Here is a 21,716-nt window from a genome sequence, read left to right on the forward strand (position 1 = left end):
CAAATTATAGCGACATGTCATCCGAGCCGAGAAATTCATGTCTGATGACAAAGTACAACTACGAGCAAAACTGGTCCTACCTATAGGATGTGGAGAGGGGACCCTAGTACGTGGGCCCTGGTCAGGGGCGTAACGATGGTGGTCAGAGGGTGGCATGTGCAGGAGGGCGGACCACCGAGACCAGCGTCTATTTCACCTGGATGTGAATCCATCCGAGGAACAGAGACCTGACGAATCCCTGAACTGCAATACAAGCGACTGGCCAATCAGAGGCCTGCAGCTGATGTCGGCGTGCCTGTCACTGCCTGCGCATGGCAGCAAAGTCAAGCGCTGCCATTAGCTGGGTCGCAAGTCAGCTGCCGGCATCTCCGCCAGCTATGGTGGATACCGCACTTTGTGAGAGAGGAGCATGTTAAGAGGAATCATTTATTTTTTTGAATGTTGGAATAATGGTGGACATTACAATAGGGAGTAGCCCAGGATGGGGGACATTATTACAAGCTGCAGCCCAGAATGGGGACATTATAGTAGGAAGGGGCTCAGGATGGGGGACATTTCTTACAGGATGCGGCCCACGATGGGAGCATTATAATATAATATAATACAATACAATATAATAAGATGTCAGATGTGACATCATTTGAAGTGACACCTTTTAAGTGTATCGTCAGAAATATGCCAGAAATAGTCCAGGAATCAGCCAGACGGTAAGACTAATCACTGTATTCTAATTTTACTTGCTTCTACTTCTTCCCCTGCTATTTAACCATGCTCACATTTGCCCGCACTATTTTCACTCCACTAATCCTCACCCCTATCTTTCTCACACTAAGAGAAACTACCGCAATCCCTCACACTTAAAAGCTGTGCTTCCTCTCTCTGGGGCACTCTGGAATGCCCGCTCTGTCTGCAACAAGCTCCACGTGATCCACGACCTCTTTACTTCCCGCAACCTTTCCTTCCTGGCCCTCACTGAGACCTGACTGACGCCCCCTGACACGGCCTCCCCTGCTGCACAGAGTTACGTGGCCTCCACTTTACCCACACTCCTCGCTCTGGCAACAGACATGGCGGAGGAGTGGGTTTCCTTTTTTCTAAAAACTGCTACTTCAACCCTATCCAACCCCCATCCTCCCTTATCCTCCCTTCTTTCAAGGTTCACTCTGTCCGTATCTACTCTCCCTCTAATCTCCAAATGGCTGTCATATACCGACCACTGGGCTCAGCCACTGCCTTCATTGACCAATTCTCCACCTGGCTTCTTCACCTTCTCTCTGCTGACATCCCCACTATCATAATGGGTGACTTTAATATCCCTACTGACACCCGCCAACCAGGAGTCTCCAAGCTCCTGGCCCTTACCTCATCCTTTGGACTTACTCAGTGTTCCTCCACAGCCACCCACACAGACGGACATACGCTAGACCTCATCTTCACCCGCCTCTGTTCCTTATCTAATCTCACAACCTCTCCCTTCCCTTTATCTGACCACCATCTACTCACCTTCTCTTCCTTGTCCTCCTCACCCGCCCGCTCACGTCCAGCCAGTACCACATCCTCGCAGAAACCTTGCACACCTAGACATTCACAGACTCTCAAGACTCTCTTCTACTGTCCTCCACATCTTCGCCCCACCGCTTTCTATAACTCCACCCTCACATCAGCCATAGACTCATTCGCCCCTCTCGTGCATGGAAAAGTGCAACAAATCAATAGGCAACCCTGGCATAACAACCTCACCAAAAAACTCTGACCAGCATCCAGGGTCGCGGAGCGGCGTTGGAAAAAAACACGCCTGCCAGACGACTTCACCGCTTTCAAACAAGCTACACTTGCCTTCAAACTAGCCCTCACTTCTGCTAAACAGACCTATTTCACTAACCTTGAATCTTCACTATCCTACAACCCAAAACAACTGTTCAGCACATTTAACTCTCTCCTCCGCCCCCCACTGCCACCTCCAACTCCCCTCATCTCTTCTGAGGACTTTGCCACCTACTTCAAAAACAAGATAGACCAAACAAGGCAAACCTTTACTGTTCCACCACCCCAAACATTCCATATACCAGACCTCTGCCCTTCCCCAATAACTTCCCTTTCCAACATCACTGAAGTAGAACTTGCACGCCTCCTTTCGAAATCACACCTCACCACCTGTGCACTTGTCCCCATCCCTTCCCACCTGCTCCCCAACCTCACTAACACGCTCATTCCAGCCCTAACCCATCTCTTCAACCTATCGCTATCTTCTGGTACTTTCCCCTCTGCTTTCAAACATGCCACCATCACACCCATCCTTCAAAAAGCTAACCTTGACCCAACTGCTATGCCCAGCTATCGCCCCATATCACTGCTCCCATTTGCTTCAAAACTCCTTGAACAGCATGTCCATGGTCAACTTTCCTCCCACCTCTCATCTAACTCTCTCCTTGACAACCTTCAATCTGGCTTGCGCCCCCACCACTCCACCGAAACTGCTCTGACCAAAATTACTAATGACTTACTCACAGCCAAAGCTACCAGACAGTTCTCCATCCTCCTTCTCGACCTGTCCTCTTCTTTCAACACAGTCGACCACTGCCTCCTGCTACAGATTCTTTCTTCCCTCAAAGACCTTGCCCTGTCCTGGATTGTGTCATACCTTTCCGACCGCACATTTAGTGTTTCTCACTCCCACACCACCTCCTCATCCCGCCTTCTCTCTGTTGGTGTCCCTCAAGGCTCTGTCCTAGGGCCTCTACTTTTTCCCATCTATACCCTTGGCCTAGGACAACTCGAAGATATTGGGAGATTAGTTCAGAGATATAGGGAGGGGACAGGTTGTGGATGGCTTTGTAGATCAGTGTTAGTAGTTTGAACTGGATTCGTTGGGGAATTGGGAGCCAGTGGAGGGATTTGCAGAGGATTGAATCAGGGGAGTAGCGAGGAGAGAGGTGGATTAGCCGGGCAGCAGAGTTGAGGACAGACTGGAGCGGTGCAAGAGTTAGCGGGGAGGCCACAGAGGAGAGTGTTGCAGTAATCGAGGCGGCAGATGAGGGCATGCACAAGAGTTTTAGTAGATTGTGGGCTGAGGAAGGGACGGAATCTGGCAATATTTTTGAGTTGGAGGGGACAGGAGGTGGCAAGAGTTTGGACGTGCGGTTTGAAGGACAGGGCAGAATCGAGAGTTACCCCGAGGCAGCGGATTTCAGGTGCGGGAGAGAGCGTGATGCTGTTTACCATAATAGATCAGATTAGGGTGATACGCGAGATGGGGGAAAGATGATGAGTTTGGTTTTGTCTACATTGAGTTTTAGGAAGCGAGAGGTGAAGGAGGATATGGCTGACAGACACTCCGGGATTCTGGAGTGTAGAGAGGTGACATCTGGGCCAGAGAGGTAGATGTGAGTGTTGTCCACAGATAGGTGGTACTGGAAGCCATGGGACTGTAATCTTCGATCCTCCCAAGACCTCCTACACACTTATTCGTTCCTCACACAACCGCACAAACACCAGAGCTGCCGCATCGCCAGAGCTGCCGCCTCACCAACCACCCGAGCTGCCGCCTCACCACCACCAGTGCTGCAGCACACCGACCTCCTGCCTCTTCCCCATTATCCCGAAGGATGTAAGTCCGCAAGGACAGGGTCCTCTCCCCTCTGTACCAGTCTGTCATTGTAAATTTGTTTACTGTTATAACCCTGTATGTAACCCCTTTTCACATGTACAGCACCATGGAATTAATGGTGCTATTTAAATAAATAATAATAGGAAGGGGCACAGGATGGGGGACATTATTACCAGCTGCGGTCCAGGATGGGGACATTATAATAGGAAGGGGCCTAGGATGGGGTACATTATTACACGCTGCAGACCAAAATGAGGAAATTCTAATAGGAAGAGGCTCAGGATGGGTGACATTTCTTACAGGATGCGACCCAGGATGAGGAACATTTCTTACAGGATGCGACCCAGGGTGGGAGCATTATAATAGGAAGTGGCACAGGACGGGGGACATTATTACCAGTTGTGGTCCAGGATGGGGAAACTATAATAGAAAAGGGCCCAGGATAGGGGCATTATAATAGGAAGGAGCCCAGGATGGGGTACATTATTACACGCTGCGGTCTAGGATGGGAAAACTATAATAGAAAAGGGCCCAGGATGGGGAAATTATAATAGGAAAGAGCCCAGGATAGGGGACATTTCATGCAGGATGCGGCCCAGGATAAGGGACATTTCTTACAGGATGTGAACCAGAATGGGGACATTATTATAGGAAGGGATGAAGGATGGGGAAAATTTATTAAAGGGGACAGGACAGAGGATGATATTACAGGAAAGGTCCCATTATAGGGAGATGATTACAGGAAAGGGCAAGGAAGGAGAACATTATTACAGGAAGGGACCCATCATGAGAGAAATGATTACAAAATGGGGCCAGAACAGGGGACATTAGTACATGGAGGGTGAACACGTATGTCTTTATAGGATCTAGAACGCGGCAAGGGTCCATACATCTAACCAACATGCTAATTGGGCTCAGGTCCTAATTTAGCATCGGGACCCATTGGACTCTAGTTATGCCACTGGCCCTGGTGCCTGAAGATGTACAAAGCGACAGCGCCCACATAGACAACAGAAATATAAATGACGCCCCTGTTCCAGATTTTGGCATTGGGACAGACAAGTTTCGCCTCTGGCTGAAATTAGCCTTCTCCAGCACATCCCTGGCTTGGGTAGCCAAAAACTGATTGACCCTTTTTCTTCTACATTATGGTGCCCATACTCACTAGATATCAATCAATTGCTTACATCGGGAGCGGACAACTTTTTAATTTGTTGGAATGTGTTCTGAATCTCATCTGATGGTAGATATTAGAAGGAATGGGCATGCTGGAGTTCAACATGTCCAATCCTGAGCTTCTTTAGGAGATAAGTCACCACCAGAGAAGAGATGGCAGGTTTACGGTTACCTTATTGGCTACATAGCAGACAGAAAGGAATCATAGATTCAGCTGAGTCTTAAGGAACTTACCCAAGACCGGCAAGATCTGACACCAGGTTTCCTAGAGCAGCAGCTGCAAACAAAAAAAAAATGATTACATGGGAAATTAAACACATTTATACAATTCAACAATCTGCCAAGCGACGCTCTTTCTGGTCATTAGATGACTTGCATCCTGCATTTATAACCAGTTTTCCTCTCTGCAGGCTCAACATTTTATATTCAGTTGTCTCTGAGCTACTGGGAAGAGACAAGCCATTATGATGTCTCCCATACACCTCACACACAGGATTCCTGTTCTCCTGCCTTAATGTACCACATGTACAGAAACAGCAGCAAGTTAAAGAACAATATAGAGCAGCACTGAGCAGTGTAGCTGCGAATCCAGCACAGAGGAGAGAAACGCTTACTAGAAAGCACTACCCTCCTGTGAGCTCACCGATTGGCTGTCTTCAGCTCAGGAGCTCTGAGAGGAGTCTGTGCCGTCCCTGTGGACAGAGCTCCAGGTAACTCAATCTAGGGTATGCGGTGAGCTCCCTCAAGTGGTGGCTGGAGGCCATCAAAATGTTGTGTCCAGGCAGGAGATCCGGAGCTCTGTATCAGTGAAGATGGTCGGGAGGCCCTGTCTTTGCATTACTTGGTCGGCCATTTATCTGACCGATCAGCGTGTGATACTACGTCTCCCCTCTTCCGGGAATGTAATTAGCCCCCATTCTCAGTATATTCTCTTATTATTTCCTGTCCTACACAATCTTGTAAAAAGTCATCACAGCATTTCACCGACCCAGAAACTGCAGCCGCCTGAGACGAGATCAAATCATGACTCATTTATGACCCCCCATCCAGCGCGCTCGCTGCACGGCGTCCCCCCGGGAGCATCAGCCCTGGAAGTCATTATCAACCCGAAAAAAAAAAGATGCCACCCACCACCTTTCCAGAAATAGCTGCACTTTATTATAAAAGCTCCAGAGCTGAGCACCGAACGGTCACACTCAGATCTACGCTGCGGGAGCACTCGATGGATTCCGGGTCAGGCTGGATTAGAACATTAAAGGGGGTGTCCAGAGGCACAAAAAAGGTTTGATCATTGCCTTTAAAAACTAAAAAGTTTGCTAATGAATTTCCATTAGTAAAGACGCCTGATCTTGGAAGCTGTAGCCCACCATAAAGCTGTCATGAAGGACCAGTTACGGAATTGTATGTTCTGTCCCGTAACTGGACCAGAACACAACGAGGCATAAAGTGTCATCCCATCAATGATCATGTGGGTAGACAGGAGGTACAAGTGTAAGAAAGGGAGAAGAAGAATGCCGTTGTCTTATAGAAAAATGAGAATTCATACAGACCTCTCCAGGGAGTGGACATGTCCCCCTCACACTGAACATATGAGATGAGAGAAAGAACGAACACTTCCCTTGAAGTTGAACACTGAACTTATGGGATTAATTATAGCTGGGAAGAGAAAAACAAATTAAAACTAGGGAAGAGAAAGAGAGCCAACACTTCAACCTCCATTGAAGTAGGGGCCTCCTGCAGTGACCAGATAATTACAGGAGGGAGATTTGCTGGGAAAAAGGCCACAAGACTGAGATCTGTTTACGTAGAGATGGCGAAGTACTTAACCCCTGTATAGGGCTTCCTCTGATCAAAGAATCTTCTTAGACGTTTTGGAACCAGTGGTTAGTGATGAATATTGGGGTTTGCATCGATTCTATATTTATGGGAGATATGTTTTTTTTCAGCGTCGCAGCAAAGGGACGGATATAAAGCATTCACTCACATCCCCGTAAGGCCATTATAACCGGCCTAGTAGTGGAAGCAGACGCGGCCTCGTCCATCACTCGTCAGCCAATTGCATAATTGTCGTAACGATTGGAGGCAGCGGAGTTGCATCCCCTTAACAACTGGTGGCAGCGGTGGGATCTGTGTGACCCCCCCTGCGTTATCTTCGACAGTCTGGACCATATATGCTGAGAGAAGGCAATCTGAAATATGACTAACCGGCCGGTATGACGAGTCCGATCCTCCATTCAGGAGATTACGGCTTCTGCTAATGGGCACTAATTAGTATGAGCATTTTGATGCCGCAGAACCATCCTTTTACATGCTTCAGAAATTTAAAAAAGTGACCGTAAGCTATAATGTATCCAGTATAATGTATCCAAGCCTGGAGTCTGAGCAGCTAAACTTGCACCAGACTCTTTATATGGGATACAGTTATGATAAATTCTAAAGAATGTTCCTATTCAATGACAGCAAGTAGAGTCTGTGAAATCGTTAATGCAGTAAAAAAAGTATATTAAAGAGAAGAACATTTTATTATATACGGAGCTTTTCAGGAGCTGTGCTGCTTGCAGGTGAGGTTATCGCTCGGTGGAATGGAGGACTGGGCATGTTGGATTTCAATATGTCTGATCCCCTGATGTGGGAAAGGATTGCAGATCGTCTGTTTTACCTGGCACTATAAGTGCCAGCATGCCACTGCTCCAGAAACTGCACAGGCAAGCCAACTTTATTGCAGTAATTCATGTAAATTACGATTTAGAGAGGAGGGAACCGATTGGAAATTAAATGAAAATGATACAAAATTCCACAAATTCTGACAAATCTGGAACTTTTGGGATTCAACATCAGTTGGCCGCCATTTTGCTGAATTTTTAGGAGTGTTCAGAAAGAGTTTAAAAAAAAAAAAAAAAAAAAAAGCTGTAAATTCACAGCGTAAATGGAGATGTCAAATTCCAGCGCAGAGATCTCATATCCGCAATGCTACAGATTTACACCTGGAAAATCTGCAAGAAAGAAAAAATCCGCTTGCAGACTCTTACCTGCCATTGTGGAAATTCCTAAGAGAGCTCCAATATGGAATTCTATCTGTGTTCCCTGCAAGTAGCATAAAACAAAGAATTAGCGAAACAGTTATAACCTGCAACATAAAAAAACAGAAATCGGCGTGGAGTGAAGTATCTACAGAGAGGAAAGAACCAGTGCGATGTAGGGGAGGCTAAGGTAACACATGTATGTAAAAAATTCATTTTATACATTCTTTAAAGAGGTTCTGCAGCGCTACAAAACAGTTGATGTTTTTATTTAAAAAAAAAAAAAAAAAAAAAAGCTTTTACCGTTTTCAGTTAATATAAATATTTGCTCTGATCAGTATCAAAATCCTTTATTTGTATCTTGATGTTTACAAAGAAACGATAAACAAGTTCCTGGTGACGGATCCAATAATCCACGCGGATATCAGTGACTCCTATTGTATTTGTAATAACCAGTTCAAGACCCTCATCCCATCCAACCTCGTTCATGATCAGGCACATTGTCATAAAATTTGTTGCCATATATGAGGCAATTGGAGTTCTATATTCTTTCTTGTTTGTTTATTGAAACAATTTGCCCTTTCCCTTTTTTAAGAGAAACAAACAAAAAAAACCTACGGTATCTATATACGAGTTATCTTTATCTATCTCTATATACTGTGTGTGTAGATAGATAGTAGATAGATAGATAGGATTGAGGGAAAGTGTTTTTCATAATTAAACCACTAAAATATATTTTAAAATTGTGCTGAGGAGTTTTAGACTACAAAGGGCTGCTTGCTGATGGTTTCCAAGTGGCGATTTTTTTTTTCTTCATGTTCTAAAAACTAAGGGAAAAAAGAAACAACCTTTAACAAAACCCCTAGTATTTGGACGATGATGGATTTTGCTGCCCTCAGTACTCGGGTACAATGGATGCGAGATTGATGTGGACCCCTCAGCCGTAATGTGAGGCTCGGAGACCGACGTCTGAAGCACAGGGACGTCTCCCAAAACAGAGTTCCCTCTCGCGTGAAGCAGCGCCAGGTCGGCTGAACAGGAGGATTAAAAAAAAGTGGAGTTTCGATTTAATTGTTGTAGAAATGATTTTTTCTTTTTCCAATCTACCATTTTTATCACAATTTTCAAAATCTCTGCTCCCTGCGCCTCGGTGTCCCAGGATCTAAACAATGAAGGTCCCTCCGCCCCCGACCGGCAGCGAGCAGAGATTGTGAAACGCGTGAGAATTTAATTAGTGTGTTGGGACATGACATCATTTCTGCACTTTATAATCAGTAAGTTTTATTTTATGAACACAGAATATCCCTTTAACAACCTGACAGACAAGGATTCATAGTTACAGGGGTCAGGGATGGGGGGGGTTTATTTAACCATTTACTGGCAGGAGGCGACTGGGATGTTCGGTACAGGGATTAACATCTCATGTCAGGAGGCGGCCGATCAGCTGCGCACACGATATACAGAGACACAGACTCCGCAGAGATAATTGGCGGGTAGAGCAGTATAATAACCGCCCTCGGGGGCCGCCTCCTGCGCCAGAACACCGAGCTGCAGAAAAACTAATACCCAAGTCCACCTTGTTACCAAGACAATGCCGGCGAGCGCCAGAGAGCTGGGCACAAGCCAAAAAGCGAGCATGTGGTGAACGTGTGTGTGTTACACATGTATACACAAATATATATATATAATTGTGGCCCGATTCTAACGCATCGGGTATTCTAGAATATGCATGTCCCCGTAGTATATGGACAATGATCATTCCAGAATTCGCGGCAGACTGTGCCCGTCGCTGATTGGTCGAGGCAACCTTTATGACATCATCGTCGCCATGGCAACCATTATGACATCTGCGTAGATACTGTGCCCGTTGCTGATTGGTCGAGTCCTGGCGGCCTCGACCAATCAGAGACGCGGGATTTCCAGGACAGACAGAAAGACAGACAGACAGACAGACAGACAGAAAAACCCTTAGACAATTATATATATATACTAGATTGTGGCCCGATTCTAACGCATCGGGTATTCTAGAATATGCGTGTCCCCGTAGAATATGGACAATGATGATTCCAGAATTCGCGGCAGATTGTGCCCGTTGCTGATTGGTCGAGGCAACCTTTATGACATCATCGTCGCCATGACAACCATTATGACATCATCGTCGCTGTGCCCGTTGCTGATTGGTCGAGGCCTGGCGGCCTCGACCAATCAGAGAGCAGGGATTTCCAGGACAGACAGACAGACAGACAGACAGACAGACAGACGGAAAAACCCTTAGACAATTATATATATAGATAGATATATACACATATATACACGTGAAACAACTCGGTGCTATATGTTGTCAGAGAAATCTGCTTCTTTCTCCTCCTGGACGGATCGTTCATTCTCAATTCAAGTGTAAAATCTGTATTTAATGAACACCGATTTTCCCATTATCGAGATGACAGTTGGTGCTCATAACATTCTATGGAGAGGGGAGGAGCTAGAGGAAGAGACGGGCATTCTATGGAGAGGGGAGGAGCTAGAGGAAGAGACGGGCATTCTATGGAGAGGGGAGAAGCTAGAGGAAGAGACGGGCATTCTCTGGAGAGGGGAGGAGCTAGAGGAAGAGACGGGCATTCTATGGAGAGGGGAGGAGCTAGAGGAAGAGACGGGCATTCTATGGAGAGGGGAGGAGCTAGAGGAAGAGACGGGCATTCTCTGGAGAGGGGAGGAGCTCGAGGAAGAGACGGGCATTCTATGGAGAGGGGAGGAGCTAGAGGAAGAGACGGCCATTCTATGGAGAGGGGAGGAGCTAGAGGAAGAGATGGGCATTCTATGGAGAGGGGAGGAGCTAGAGGAAGAGATGGGCATTCTATGGAGAGGGGAGGAGCTAGAGGAAGAGACGGGCATTCTATGGAGAGGGGAGGAGCTAGAGACGGGCATTCTATGGAGAGGGGAGGAGCTAGAGGAAGAGATGGGCATTCTATGGAGAGGGGAGGAGCTAGAGGAAGAGATGGGCATTCTATGGAGAGGGGAGGAGCTAGAGGAAGAGACGGGCATTCTATGGAGAGGGGAGGAGCTAGAGACGGGCATTCTATGAAGAGGGGAGGAGCTAGAGGAAGAGATGGGCATTCTCTGGAGAGGGGAGAAGCTAGAGGAAGAGATGGGCATTCTATGAAGTGGAGCTAGAGGCAGACGGACATTCTATGGAGAGGGGAGGAGCTAGTGGAAGACATGGACATTCTACTGAGTGGAGAAGCTACAGGAATATTACATGGGCATTCTATTGAGAGGAGTTAGAGGAAGAGACGGCATTCTATGGAGAGGGGAGGAGCTACAGGAATATTACACAGCCATTCTATGGAGAGGGGAGGAGCTAGAGGCAGAGACAGGCATTCTATGGAGAGGGGAGGAGCTAGAGGCAGAGACAGGCATTCTATGGAGAGGGCAGGAGCTAGAGGAATACACGGACATTCTATGGAGGAGAGGCGCTAAAGGAATACATGGACAGTCTATGGAGATGGGAGGAGCTAGAGAAATACATGGACATTCTATGGAGAGGGGAGGAGCTAGAGGAATACATGGACATTATATGGAGAGGGGAGGAGCTAGAGGAATACATGGACATTATATGGAGAGGGGAGGAGCTAGAGGAAGAGATAGGAATTCTATGGAGAGGGGAGGAGCTAGAGGAAGAGACGGACATTCTATGGAGAGAGGAGGAGCAAGAGGAAGCGATGGACATTCTATGAAGAGAGGAGGAGCTAGAGGAAGAGACGGACATTCTATGGAGAGGGGAGTAGCTAGAGGAAGATATGGACATTCTATGGAGAGGGGAGGAGCTAGAGGAAGATATGGACATTCTATGGAGAGGGGAGGAGCTCGAGGCAGACATTAACATTCTATGGAGAGGGGAGGAGCTAGAGGAAGAGACAGGAATTCTATGGAGAGGGGAGGAGCTAGAGATAGGAATTCTATGGAGAGGGGAGGAGCTAGAGGAAGACATGGATATTCTATGGAGAGGGGAGGAGCTACAGGAATATTAGACATTCTGCTGCAGGTTCTACTGAAATGACAGTGTAGATTCTAATGCTGCAAATAATAATAAACACGTTACTAATATCCACAGTCCACCAGTATTCTGTTAATGCCGGACGAGAGCCCTGTGAATCGCTTCCTACCTGCACAGCTCTATTGATTAGCTGGCTTTGCATCATGACATCATTGTGATATAATCAAACTCACAGAAAAAAAACATGGGTACCATATAGCTTAAAGTACATTAATCTAAATCGATATTAAGGATAAGGACAGCGAGTGTATACTCCCAATATTATAAGAACCTGAAAAGACGGAGTTCTATACACAATTTATAAAAAGTAAAAAAAAAAACTTTATTACATATAGTAATCACACAACAATATAGTTTAATGAAGCACAAACACAGGACATAAAACCCTAGTAAAGAGCACATGGGTCCAAGGCATTAAAAAGTAATAGTAAACCATCATGATATTAGGAAAAAAGGCGCTTTAAATATTAAGTATATCAGTGTGTCTAATTATCAGCCATGTGTATTTGTAATTAGGCTTGGGTATCAATGTGGTCCCGTAGTGCTGATACGCATATGTGAAAGGAACACCCCAATGGGGTGGACTTGGCTCCTCGGCACTTGGTTACTTCCATCATGGGTAAGCGCACTTTATTTTTTTCTTGTGGGGGCGTAATGTCACTATGGCAGCCCTAGGAAACTCTTTATAATAGGTGTTCCTTTCACATACGTGTATCAGCATTACGGATTAAACCATTGGACCCATGTGCTCTTTACTAGGGTTTTATGTCCTGTGTTTGTGCTTCATTAAACTATATTGTTGTGTGATTACTACATGTAACAAAGTATTTTTTTGACTTTTTATAAATTGGGTATAGAACTCCATTTTTTTCAGGTTCTTATGTCATCATTGTGACGTGATGCGCACCAGGCCGGCTGACCTAAAGGAAAGGCGGGAATGACGGCAGCCATGGTATACGGATGTAGACGCTGGGCCATGGAGCTGCAATTCGCTCATCCCTAATTACTACTACTTATAACGTGTAGTGAAAATGTGAAAAACAAACAAACATGATTAAGAAGAAAAAACAAATAAAAGAAAAAAAACTGAAAGATTCTAAAATAAATCTGGAAAGTTTAAAAGAAAATAAAATTATAAATCAAACACTAATAAAAGTAAATAAAGTGTATGGCCTTAGAGAGGTGTTTGTATGCCTGCATTGATCCGGAGTGTGCGAAGTTGTCCATAAGCGGCCACTTATGGAGACAAATGTACGCTTATTGTGGGAAATCTCTTTACTTTCACTGCTCTGCATTATTAATGGAGTGTTCAACACATTATAACATGTGGTTGAACCCCGAGTGAGCCCAACAATGGGGGCCGATCATTCGCTAGTGCTGAACTCTCAAATCTGCCAAGGAAAGCCAGCTGCTGGGAATAATTCTAAGGGTAGGTGATAAGGCATCTTATAGACGCGGGAGAAGAACCCGCTGAGCTTGTGAAGGAGAAGACGCTTCGGGAAAACCCAGTCCGTGCTGTTCCTTTAGCGTCGTCTTTGGCGTTTGGTCATTTTTGTTGCATTTTTTAACTAAAAAAAAAAGTGTGTGTGTGTGTGTATATGTGTGTGTGTGAGAGAGTGTGTGTGTGAGAGTGTGTGTGTGTGTGTATATGTGTGTGTGTGAGAGAGTGTGTGTGTGTGTGAGAGTGTGTGTGTGTGTGAGAGTGTGTGTGAGTGTGAGAGTGTGTGTGAGTGTGTGTGTGTGTGTGAGAGTGTGTGTGTGTGAGAGTGTGTGTGTGAGAGAGAGTGTGTGTGTGTGTGAGAGAGAGTGTGTGTGAGTGTGTGTGTGTGAGTGTGTGTGTGTGAATGTGTGTGTGAGAGTGTGTGTGTGTGAGAGTGTGTGTGTGAGAGTGTGTGTGTGAGTGTGTGAGTGAGTGTGTGTGTGAGTGTGTGTGTGAGAGTGTGTGTGAGAGTGTGTGTGAGAGTGTGTGTGTGTGAGAGTGTGTGTGTGAGAGTGTGTGTGTGAGTGTGAGAGTGTGAGAGAGAGAGAGTGTGAGAGTGTGTGAGAGTGTGAGAGAAAGTGTGTGAGTGTGAGAGTGTGAGAGAGAGAGAGAGAGTGTGAGTGTGTGTGAGTGTGTGTGAGAGTGTGTGAGAGTGTGTGAGAGTGTGTGAGAGTGTGTGAGAGTGTGTGAGAGTGTGTGAGAGTGTGTGAGAGTGTGTGTGTGTGTGTGTGAGTGTGTGTGTGAGTGTGTGTGTGTTCCCGCCGGGAGCGTCATGCAGCCGTACATCACCAAACACAATGCTGAGCGTCGGATGGAGTCATGTAAGGCAACGTGTTCAGTTCAGTGACGGATCGCACTTCTCTTTATGGTGTCAGTACGGTTTGGTGGAGGAGGATAATGCTATGGGCATGGTTTCAGGGTTCTAGTTCTAGAGAAAAGCAGAAAGTGACTATATTAAATGTGGCCTTACTCCCGCCACACTGACATCTGTGAAAAGTCATCAGTATCATCTATCAGAAGATTCGTCCGGAGGCCCGGGCTATTCACGTGTGACATGTCCCAGCGGGATCTCCTTGGAGTCCGACCTTCCAGGAGAGAAAGTCAACTGTGTTACTAAAGAAAGGATGGAAGAAGTAGCGGCGTGACGGCACACTCTCCACGCTGCCCACAATTGTTATGGAGCAGAGTCACACACACACACAGCGCCCTGACGACTTGTAAACATGACGATTTTATGGAGTTTCCCACATGACTGGATCTACGTGGTAAGAGCACAGATTATCTCCACGAGGAACCTGCTCACATTTCTGGGGAGATCTTACAAGGACCGAGGGAAAACATTACATTGCGATCAGAGTTTTACATCTTTTTTTTCTTTCTTCCCAATGTGTCTAATTTTCCTTTGCGCACTTTAGATGCAACCAAAAAAAAAACAGCAACTCTGACAAAATTCATTTTTTTGCCTTCTTACATAATTTTGTAGTTTGATAGATTGGACTTCTACAAACACGACAATATCAAATAGGCTTTATTTTTCTTGGTTCATTATTTTTTTAATTGGGAACATGAGGGTTATTCAAACTTATTAAATTTTTTTCAACTACCGTATTTGATATTAACATTTCTTTTTTTTTTTCAAAATTGAACTTGCTTGTTCTATGTACTATCATATCACATCATTGCAGGAGAGAGTAGAAATCATGATCCCCTATGAGATGACAAGATAGGAGTAATGGGGGCCTTCATCGACTGACTGGCAACCCACCCGCACCATAGGATTTCTTCTGAGATTGACAGTGGGATTTTAATGGTTCACCAGCAGCGAGCAGAGAACTCTCCGGTCACTGCTATTAGAAGTAGGTACTGGCTGAATAACACAGGATCCCTTTAAGAGTTAAGTGCTCCCTATTCAATAGTTCATGTAGGGAGTAGCTCCAGTGTCGGGTGCAGGGAAAAGAAACCCTTTAATTTCTAACCTGTTTAAAGGCCACCTGTCGCCAGATCAAAAATAGTCAGTTTTCGCTCTTATTTTATTCCCATGACTTTTCCTGCTTTGTTTATTTTTTTTTTTGGAAATATGCCATATGGTTCAAGAGATATGGGCCCAAGAGATATGGGCCCCACTTTATTTAGTGGCCCCTTTTTATGATCAAGGAGCAGGGAATGTGTATGGCAAGATCCTCTAGGGTGTGTCTTTATGCTGCTCTGCATAATTACTCTAAGCCACGCCCCCGAGGAAAGAAAAAAAATTAAAAAAATAATGCTGACCTCCATTTAGGTGCTGATGTAAATCCTCCCAAACAAGTACTTTAATAAAAGGAAAAGACATATAAAGTAGGCAGGACTAAAATGGTAATTAGAGTAAACCTCGGTTATGCGTATCAGAAAATGGTAAACTAAATTTTTTTTTTTTTATTTATTTTTTTTTTAAATAAAGTTCAGAACTAATTCTAACCACTAAAAAGAAAACTACAGCAGTTTGGTAACCAAGTAATTGTAATGACCCAACTGTATGTCCAGGTCAATTTTACAATTGCTGTTAAAACTAAACCAAAAAAAAAAAAAAAAAAAAAGGGTCGGAACTGCATTTTTCATTAAGTCACCGCGGTAGGAGGTTTTTTTCCCCCAATTTTAAGTACATTACATGGCATCATCCAAAACTACAACCTGTTCGGCATAAAACAAAGCCTCACATGGTCATGTCAATGGAAAATAAACAAAAAATTAAAAAACAAAAAAAAACAAAAACAAACTGGTCCTGAAAGAGTCATAAAAGGTTTAGCCAATGTTGTTAATTGGAAACCGTCAACAAGTAGCTCACATTGGAGAAGTCGAGAAGCAAATTTAAAGGTCCGTACACAGCACCTTGTTGACAGTTTCCAGCACTTATCAATCTGTTCAATACGCTGAACAAAGACAAACAAAATAATAAAAAGTGAAGAAAAAGGAAAACATATTACAAAGATTCATCCAAAGGTGAAGATTCCGAAGAAGAGAAATAAAAGAAAACAAAGCCCTTACCGCAGCGATCATAATGGCGTTATCCAAGAAGCCGAAGCCAATAAACGGTAGTGCGTTGTGGACGAAAACTGGAATACAAAGAGGAAAAATCAGAAGGGTGACAAGAACAGGTCGCACTACAGCCTTACTATGGGATTAATGGCGGGACAGAATTAGAAAAACACGGCTGTTTAAAAAAACATCGCCACACATGACCAAAGGTCGCATCTGGTACTGCAGGACAGACCTATGGAAGTCAATGGATCTAAGCTGCGACACCGCCCAGAACCTGTGGACAGCAGTGGCGCTGTTTTTGGAAAGAAAAAAGCAGCCAGGTACATACAGCCGAGAACTAAAAGATGGACAAACCCACTTTAAAAATGTTATTCAGCTACTTCATAGGTTTAGAACAAATCTAGTCCCCCATCCTGACTCCTGCACCCAGCTCTCCCTGGACCCTGCATGACGTGATCCCCATAGAGGATTATGGAAGAGCAGAATTACAACCCCCTTACTAATAGGTTAGGTGGTTTAGGTGAAGCCTTTATATAAAAAATAAAAATTAATCGATACTACATATAAATTATGCTCATTTTTGTCTTGTTGGAAATTTAATGACAAATGTCAGCAAATTGAGAATGTAAATACCGCGACATTTCTGTCCCGGTGACCTTTAGAAGGTAAAAAGCCATCATTATTACATAGTAACATGTGGGTGCGGATTTGTGGCAAAGTCACATTTAATTTTCCCATTTAAACGGATAATTAACCATAGATCTCCTGGAGTATTACAGTGATATTACATGAGGCAGCACCCACATGAGCGTTCTGTCGGTAGGAGGTGAGCTGTGACATCTCCTATTGTGAGTGGTGGATCCTGTGTTACCTACTGTATATAGAGGTGTTATCAGTCATTGTACAGGAGGAGGAGGTGAGCTGTGACATCACCTATTGTGAATGGTGGATCCTGTGTTACCTACTGTATATAGAGGGGTGATCAGTCATTGTACAGGAGGAGGAGGTGAGCTGTGATATCATCTATTGTGAATGGTGGATCCTGTGTTATCTACTGTATATAGAGGTGTTATCAGTCATTGTACAGGAGGAGGAGGTGAGCTGTGATATCATCTATTGTGAATGGTGGATCCTGTGTTATCTACTGTATATAGAGTTGTTATCAGTCATTGTACAGGAGGAGGAGGTGAGCTGTGACATCACCTATTGTGAATGGTGGATCCTGTGTTATCTACTGTATATAGAGGTGTTATCAGTCATTGTACAGGAGGAGGAGGTGAGTTGTGATATCACCTATTGTGAATGGTGGATCCTGTGTTATCTACTGTATGTAGTGTGTTATCAGTCATTGTACAGGAGGAGGAGGTGAGCTGTGACATCACGTACAGTTGCTAGAGAGAAAACTGCAAGGATTTTTTAATTAAATATAGTGACTTGGCAAATTAGAAAAAAAAAATGGTGAGTTTTTAAAAAACATAAAACCTTGTTTTACGATGACACATTGCCTTGATATACTTATGTCTAGGCCTCGGATGTACACGCCCCATAGTGCCCCCGCCCGTAACATAATACAATCCTATGGACGTCTTACCGTGCTTCAGCTGTTTGGAGGAAGGTGGGGCGGCTTCGAGTTGTTCTGGGAGACAATAAAAAGATTTATTAAGAAGCTGCTGCAGCAAATTCTACATTATAATACAGAGCGATCTGCTGGAAGGGCTGCACAGTAATTACACTGCCGGCTGCCAGCGTCTCCACCCGGCCCATGGGAAGCCGTCCCCTGACTCAGCGCTGGGTAATTATGTGAACATCTCAGCCGCGGCTTCAGCTTATGACAAAACTATGGAGAACTAAACCGGTAGAAAAAGGTTCAGTGTACAAAGAAAGGGATGTATCACACCGCCATATAGCGCCACATACAGCCGCCATCAGGGAATCAGGCCTCTTCCTACTGACCTTTCAATCCTTGGAGGGGTTTTCCTCTTTCTAAAGAACAATTTGTGGACTAAGGATATTGATTAGCTATAATTGTGGTGGGTCATCAATAGCTGATCTGTGGGGGGATCGGATACCTGGCTCCCCCACCGGACAGCCTATCACAGGTCCCGCGGGGGCCGGAAGTACAGTGTCTGCAGAACAGCGCCGTACACCAAGTAGTGGCCATTCCTGGGTACTGCAACACAGCTCCCATTGAGGTAAACATGAGTTGAGATGCATTAAGCGAGAACGGCCACTGTCTGGATGGAGCTGAGGACACTGTTTCCAATGGCAAAATGAGCTGCCAAAAGCTGATCCATGGGGGGGTGTCGGATTCCGGACCCCCACGATCTTATATTGATGACATTAGGACAGATCATCAATAGAAAAATCATTGACATCCCCCACTTTAAATGCAACTAAATGATAAGAATATATTCATTCGGAGCAAATACATATCGTCTTTGCTCCAGAATCATTGGCAAAATTCTAAGACGGAATTTTAGCTTCACTTTTAATGAAGTTCATCCGAAAATTAAAATATCAGCATATCCCAATGATGCAGAGAAAAAAGCGATATAAAGCCCTTCCTGAACTGATTGGGCGTTACATGTCAGCAAAATGTGGATTCCAAGCAGCCAGATCATTTAGTGCAGCTTTGGATGTGAGTAGAGCAGAACACTTTTTTATGTTCCGACGTCTCCGGTTATTCTTGGCCAAGTAATCAGATTCCCGGCACAGAGTCAGAATGTAAATGGCTCAGAATTATGAGCAGCTGATAAAGATCCAAGTCATGTAATGTCCGGCAGTGACCGGCTGCCGATCTACAGCAGCGAGTCGGAAAATAAATGCAGAACTCTGGACTGGAGGTGGCGGAAAATCAGGAGGATGCGGACTTCAAGTCATTCAGCGGCTGCCAATCTCTAGACAATGGCCACTAGAATATGACATGAGTGCGACTAGTCCAGGAAAAGCAGATCCCAACACTATCAGGTGCTCAATTTACTATTTTTTAACATAAAATATTGGTGAAATGTAACTGCCACGAATTTACAATTTCGGCAAATTAGAAGCATTTTCCGACACCTTAATTAAAAATTAACTTTTCATTATTATTGAACAGCTTTAGCAAAGTTTTGCATGATATTTTCCTTCCTTTTTGCTGAAAAGTGCCGTTTTACCTGCCTAGTTCATGCTCTTTTAGAAGCTGCTTTGAACTGCTGCTATAGCAAGAATCTATGCTCAAACGCTACTTGCAAAAAGACAGTCGCGATGGGAGCTTCTGTGCTCCCCTCCCCCGTGCTCAGACTGCAAATTAGTCTGTAAAATGTTTGAGTGCAGATTATTGCTAGAGCAGCAGGTCAAAGCAGCTTCTAAAAGAGCCTGAATAACACAGGTAAAACAGCACTTACAGCATGGTATTCGAGAGAGAAAGAAGCAAAATAAGGTAATGGCGTGTATTACAAAGATTTATGACTTTAGAAAGTCTGATCAGTATTAAAAAAAAAAAAAAAAAGGTACGATACTCAAGTATTTAATAATATTAATACTTCTGCCCCAATATTAAACTATTTGTGAAGTATGACAATAAGCTAATTACAAGGTATCCCACAGCATACCCCCCAGTTCGTCAGTGTGAGCAGGGCTCAGGCAGCAAATGGGTGAAGAAAAGTTTTACTATGGCTCAAATACGACGATAAATCTGAAGATGAGGAATGGTAAGGAATACTCTGCTGTAATAGTATTACAATAGGATAAATATACACGATTGTGGGTTTTATTACCCGGATTAGTTATGTCCGGCATCAGCACATTACTGGGACAAGTTGCTTCCTGCTTGCTATGAATCCTCTAAATCTGACATTTGAGGAGATCGTACAGACCGGACACTACATGCTTTCTGGTCATCCATAACGTTTTATAGCCAACAATACAATTATCACTATATTTCCTGTGATCTAAGGGGTTAACATTTCTCCTTGTGGAAAGTAACAATGTATGCCTGGCATGTCAGAGTGAGGAGACTTATAAGCCATGAATGAGCCTCTGGGAAATTAAATAACTATCGCCACCTATTGGAAGCCGTGATCCTAAAAGTCGATATCGACTCTTTAAGAAACTACCGTATTTAATTTCCCAGAGAAGCATGCATGACTCATAAGTCTCCTCACTCTGATATGCAAGGCTTGGCTTGTCACTCTGCACAAGGAGAAAAGTTACCCCTTACACCCCAGTCTCATCTAGCCAAATTACCTGTCATACTTTTCACTGATGAGGGGCAACACCCCAAAACAACGTGACTGCAAATTGAGATTTTGGTTTGGCTTTTATCACACGTGATATTGCAAGGCTCGTTAAAAAGTCGATATCGACTTTTAGGATCGCCTCTTCCTATGGGTGGCGCTAGAGTTCTAGTCCTCTTCCTCTCTGAAGAGACAATTTACATATTTAACAATTTTTTGCTAAAGTTTTCTTATTTTTGTAAATATATTTCGCTCTTTTTTGGTTTTCTCTATTGAGGTCAACATCCCAGACCCCAAATCAGCTGTAATCTGTGGCTAATCCTGAAAGGGAGCCACCATCGGAGAATTAAAGCATTACACAGTGTCTTACTGTGGACTTTTTTCTGCCTAAATGTAATAATTTTTGCAATTGAATTTCATTGAAAAAAAAAAAATGTTGCCCCGTTTTGCTTTTACAGGCTCTTTGTTTTCCTGTACATTCAACTGTGACGCGGTCTGCGGTCAAATCTGCTCTGCAAAAGACGCATAAGAGAGTTCCAAACTCTGTCGGAACGAGGTCACTGATGGATTCTAAGTTGACTCATTCTGAAACCAGCAATAGACAGAATAAGCTGGAAACAGTTAGGAATCTAGATTTAGGGGCAAAAACGGTGCCTGGCAGGGTTAGGGTTCGAAAAAAGGTCACGTTCTGAAAACTAAAATTCTTCAGGAGGACAATCTCTAAAAGTTGGCAAATATGTATATTAATATTGCCAACCACCACTCTCGGCAGTCCTGACAATCACATTGCCGCTGTTGTATTTGTAAAGCAGGCTGTGAAATGATGCAACACCATGATTGGTTATGAACATTTTCAGAAGAGAAGGAAAGTTGTTAAAATTGAGCTTTGTTTTTTTTTTTTTTTTATACCTGATGGCCACAGTCATTTAATCTCCTGTGAATAAAAAGGGACAGAGGCAATTAATTGCCACAATTAGCATTAGTGTCAGCTTTAGGGAGCAGACACTGTCCATGAGCAATTAACCCAGCACAGAGCGAAGCGCCAAAAAGCCGAGAAACTGCAGAGTCAGGGCGATATCAGAAAGGACGAGGGACGGAAATGCTGACATGTGTCCCATACGGATTACCACTAGAAATGCTCAGAACT

At 44.3% G+C, this 21,716-nt stretch overlaps 1 protein-coding gene across 1 annotated transcript in view; it reads right to left on the reverse strand.

The window, feature by feature from the left end:
* Positions 1-21,716, reverse strand: part of TMEM65 (transmembrane protein 65) — a 60,796-nt gene that overhangs the window by 9,179 nt on the left and 29,901 nt on the right. Inside the window, exons 3-6 of the mRNA XM_069731868.1 lie at positions 17,944-17,988; positions 16,359-16,426; positions 7,813-7,867; positions 5,018-5,060 (exon numbers count right to left, since the gene is read on the reverse strand). Coding sequence (XP_069587969.1) covers positions 5,018-5,060; positions 7,813-7,867; positions 16,359-16,426; positions 17,944-17,988 — 211 coding nt within the window. The remainder of the gene's footprint in view (positions 1-5,017; positions 5,061-7,812; positions 7,868-16,358; positions 16,427-17,943; positions 17,989-21,716) is intronic.

This window comes from Ranitomeya imitator, chromosome 6 (assembly GCF_032444005.1).
Source record: "Ranitomeya imitator isolate aRanImi1 chromosome 6, aRanImi1.pri, whole genome shotgun sequence".
NCBI classification, from domain to species: Eukaryota; Metazoa; Chordata; class Amphibia; order Anura; family Dendrobatidae; genus Ranitomeya; species Ranitomeya imitator.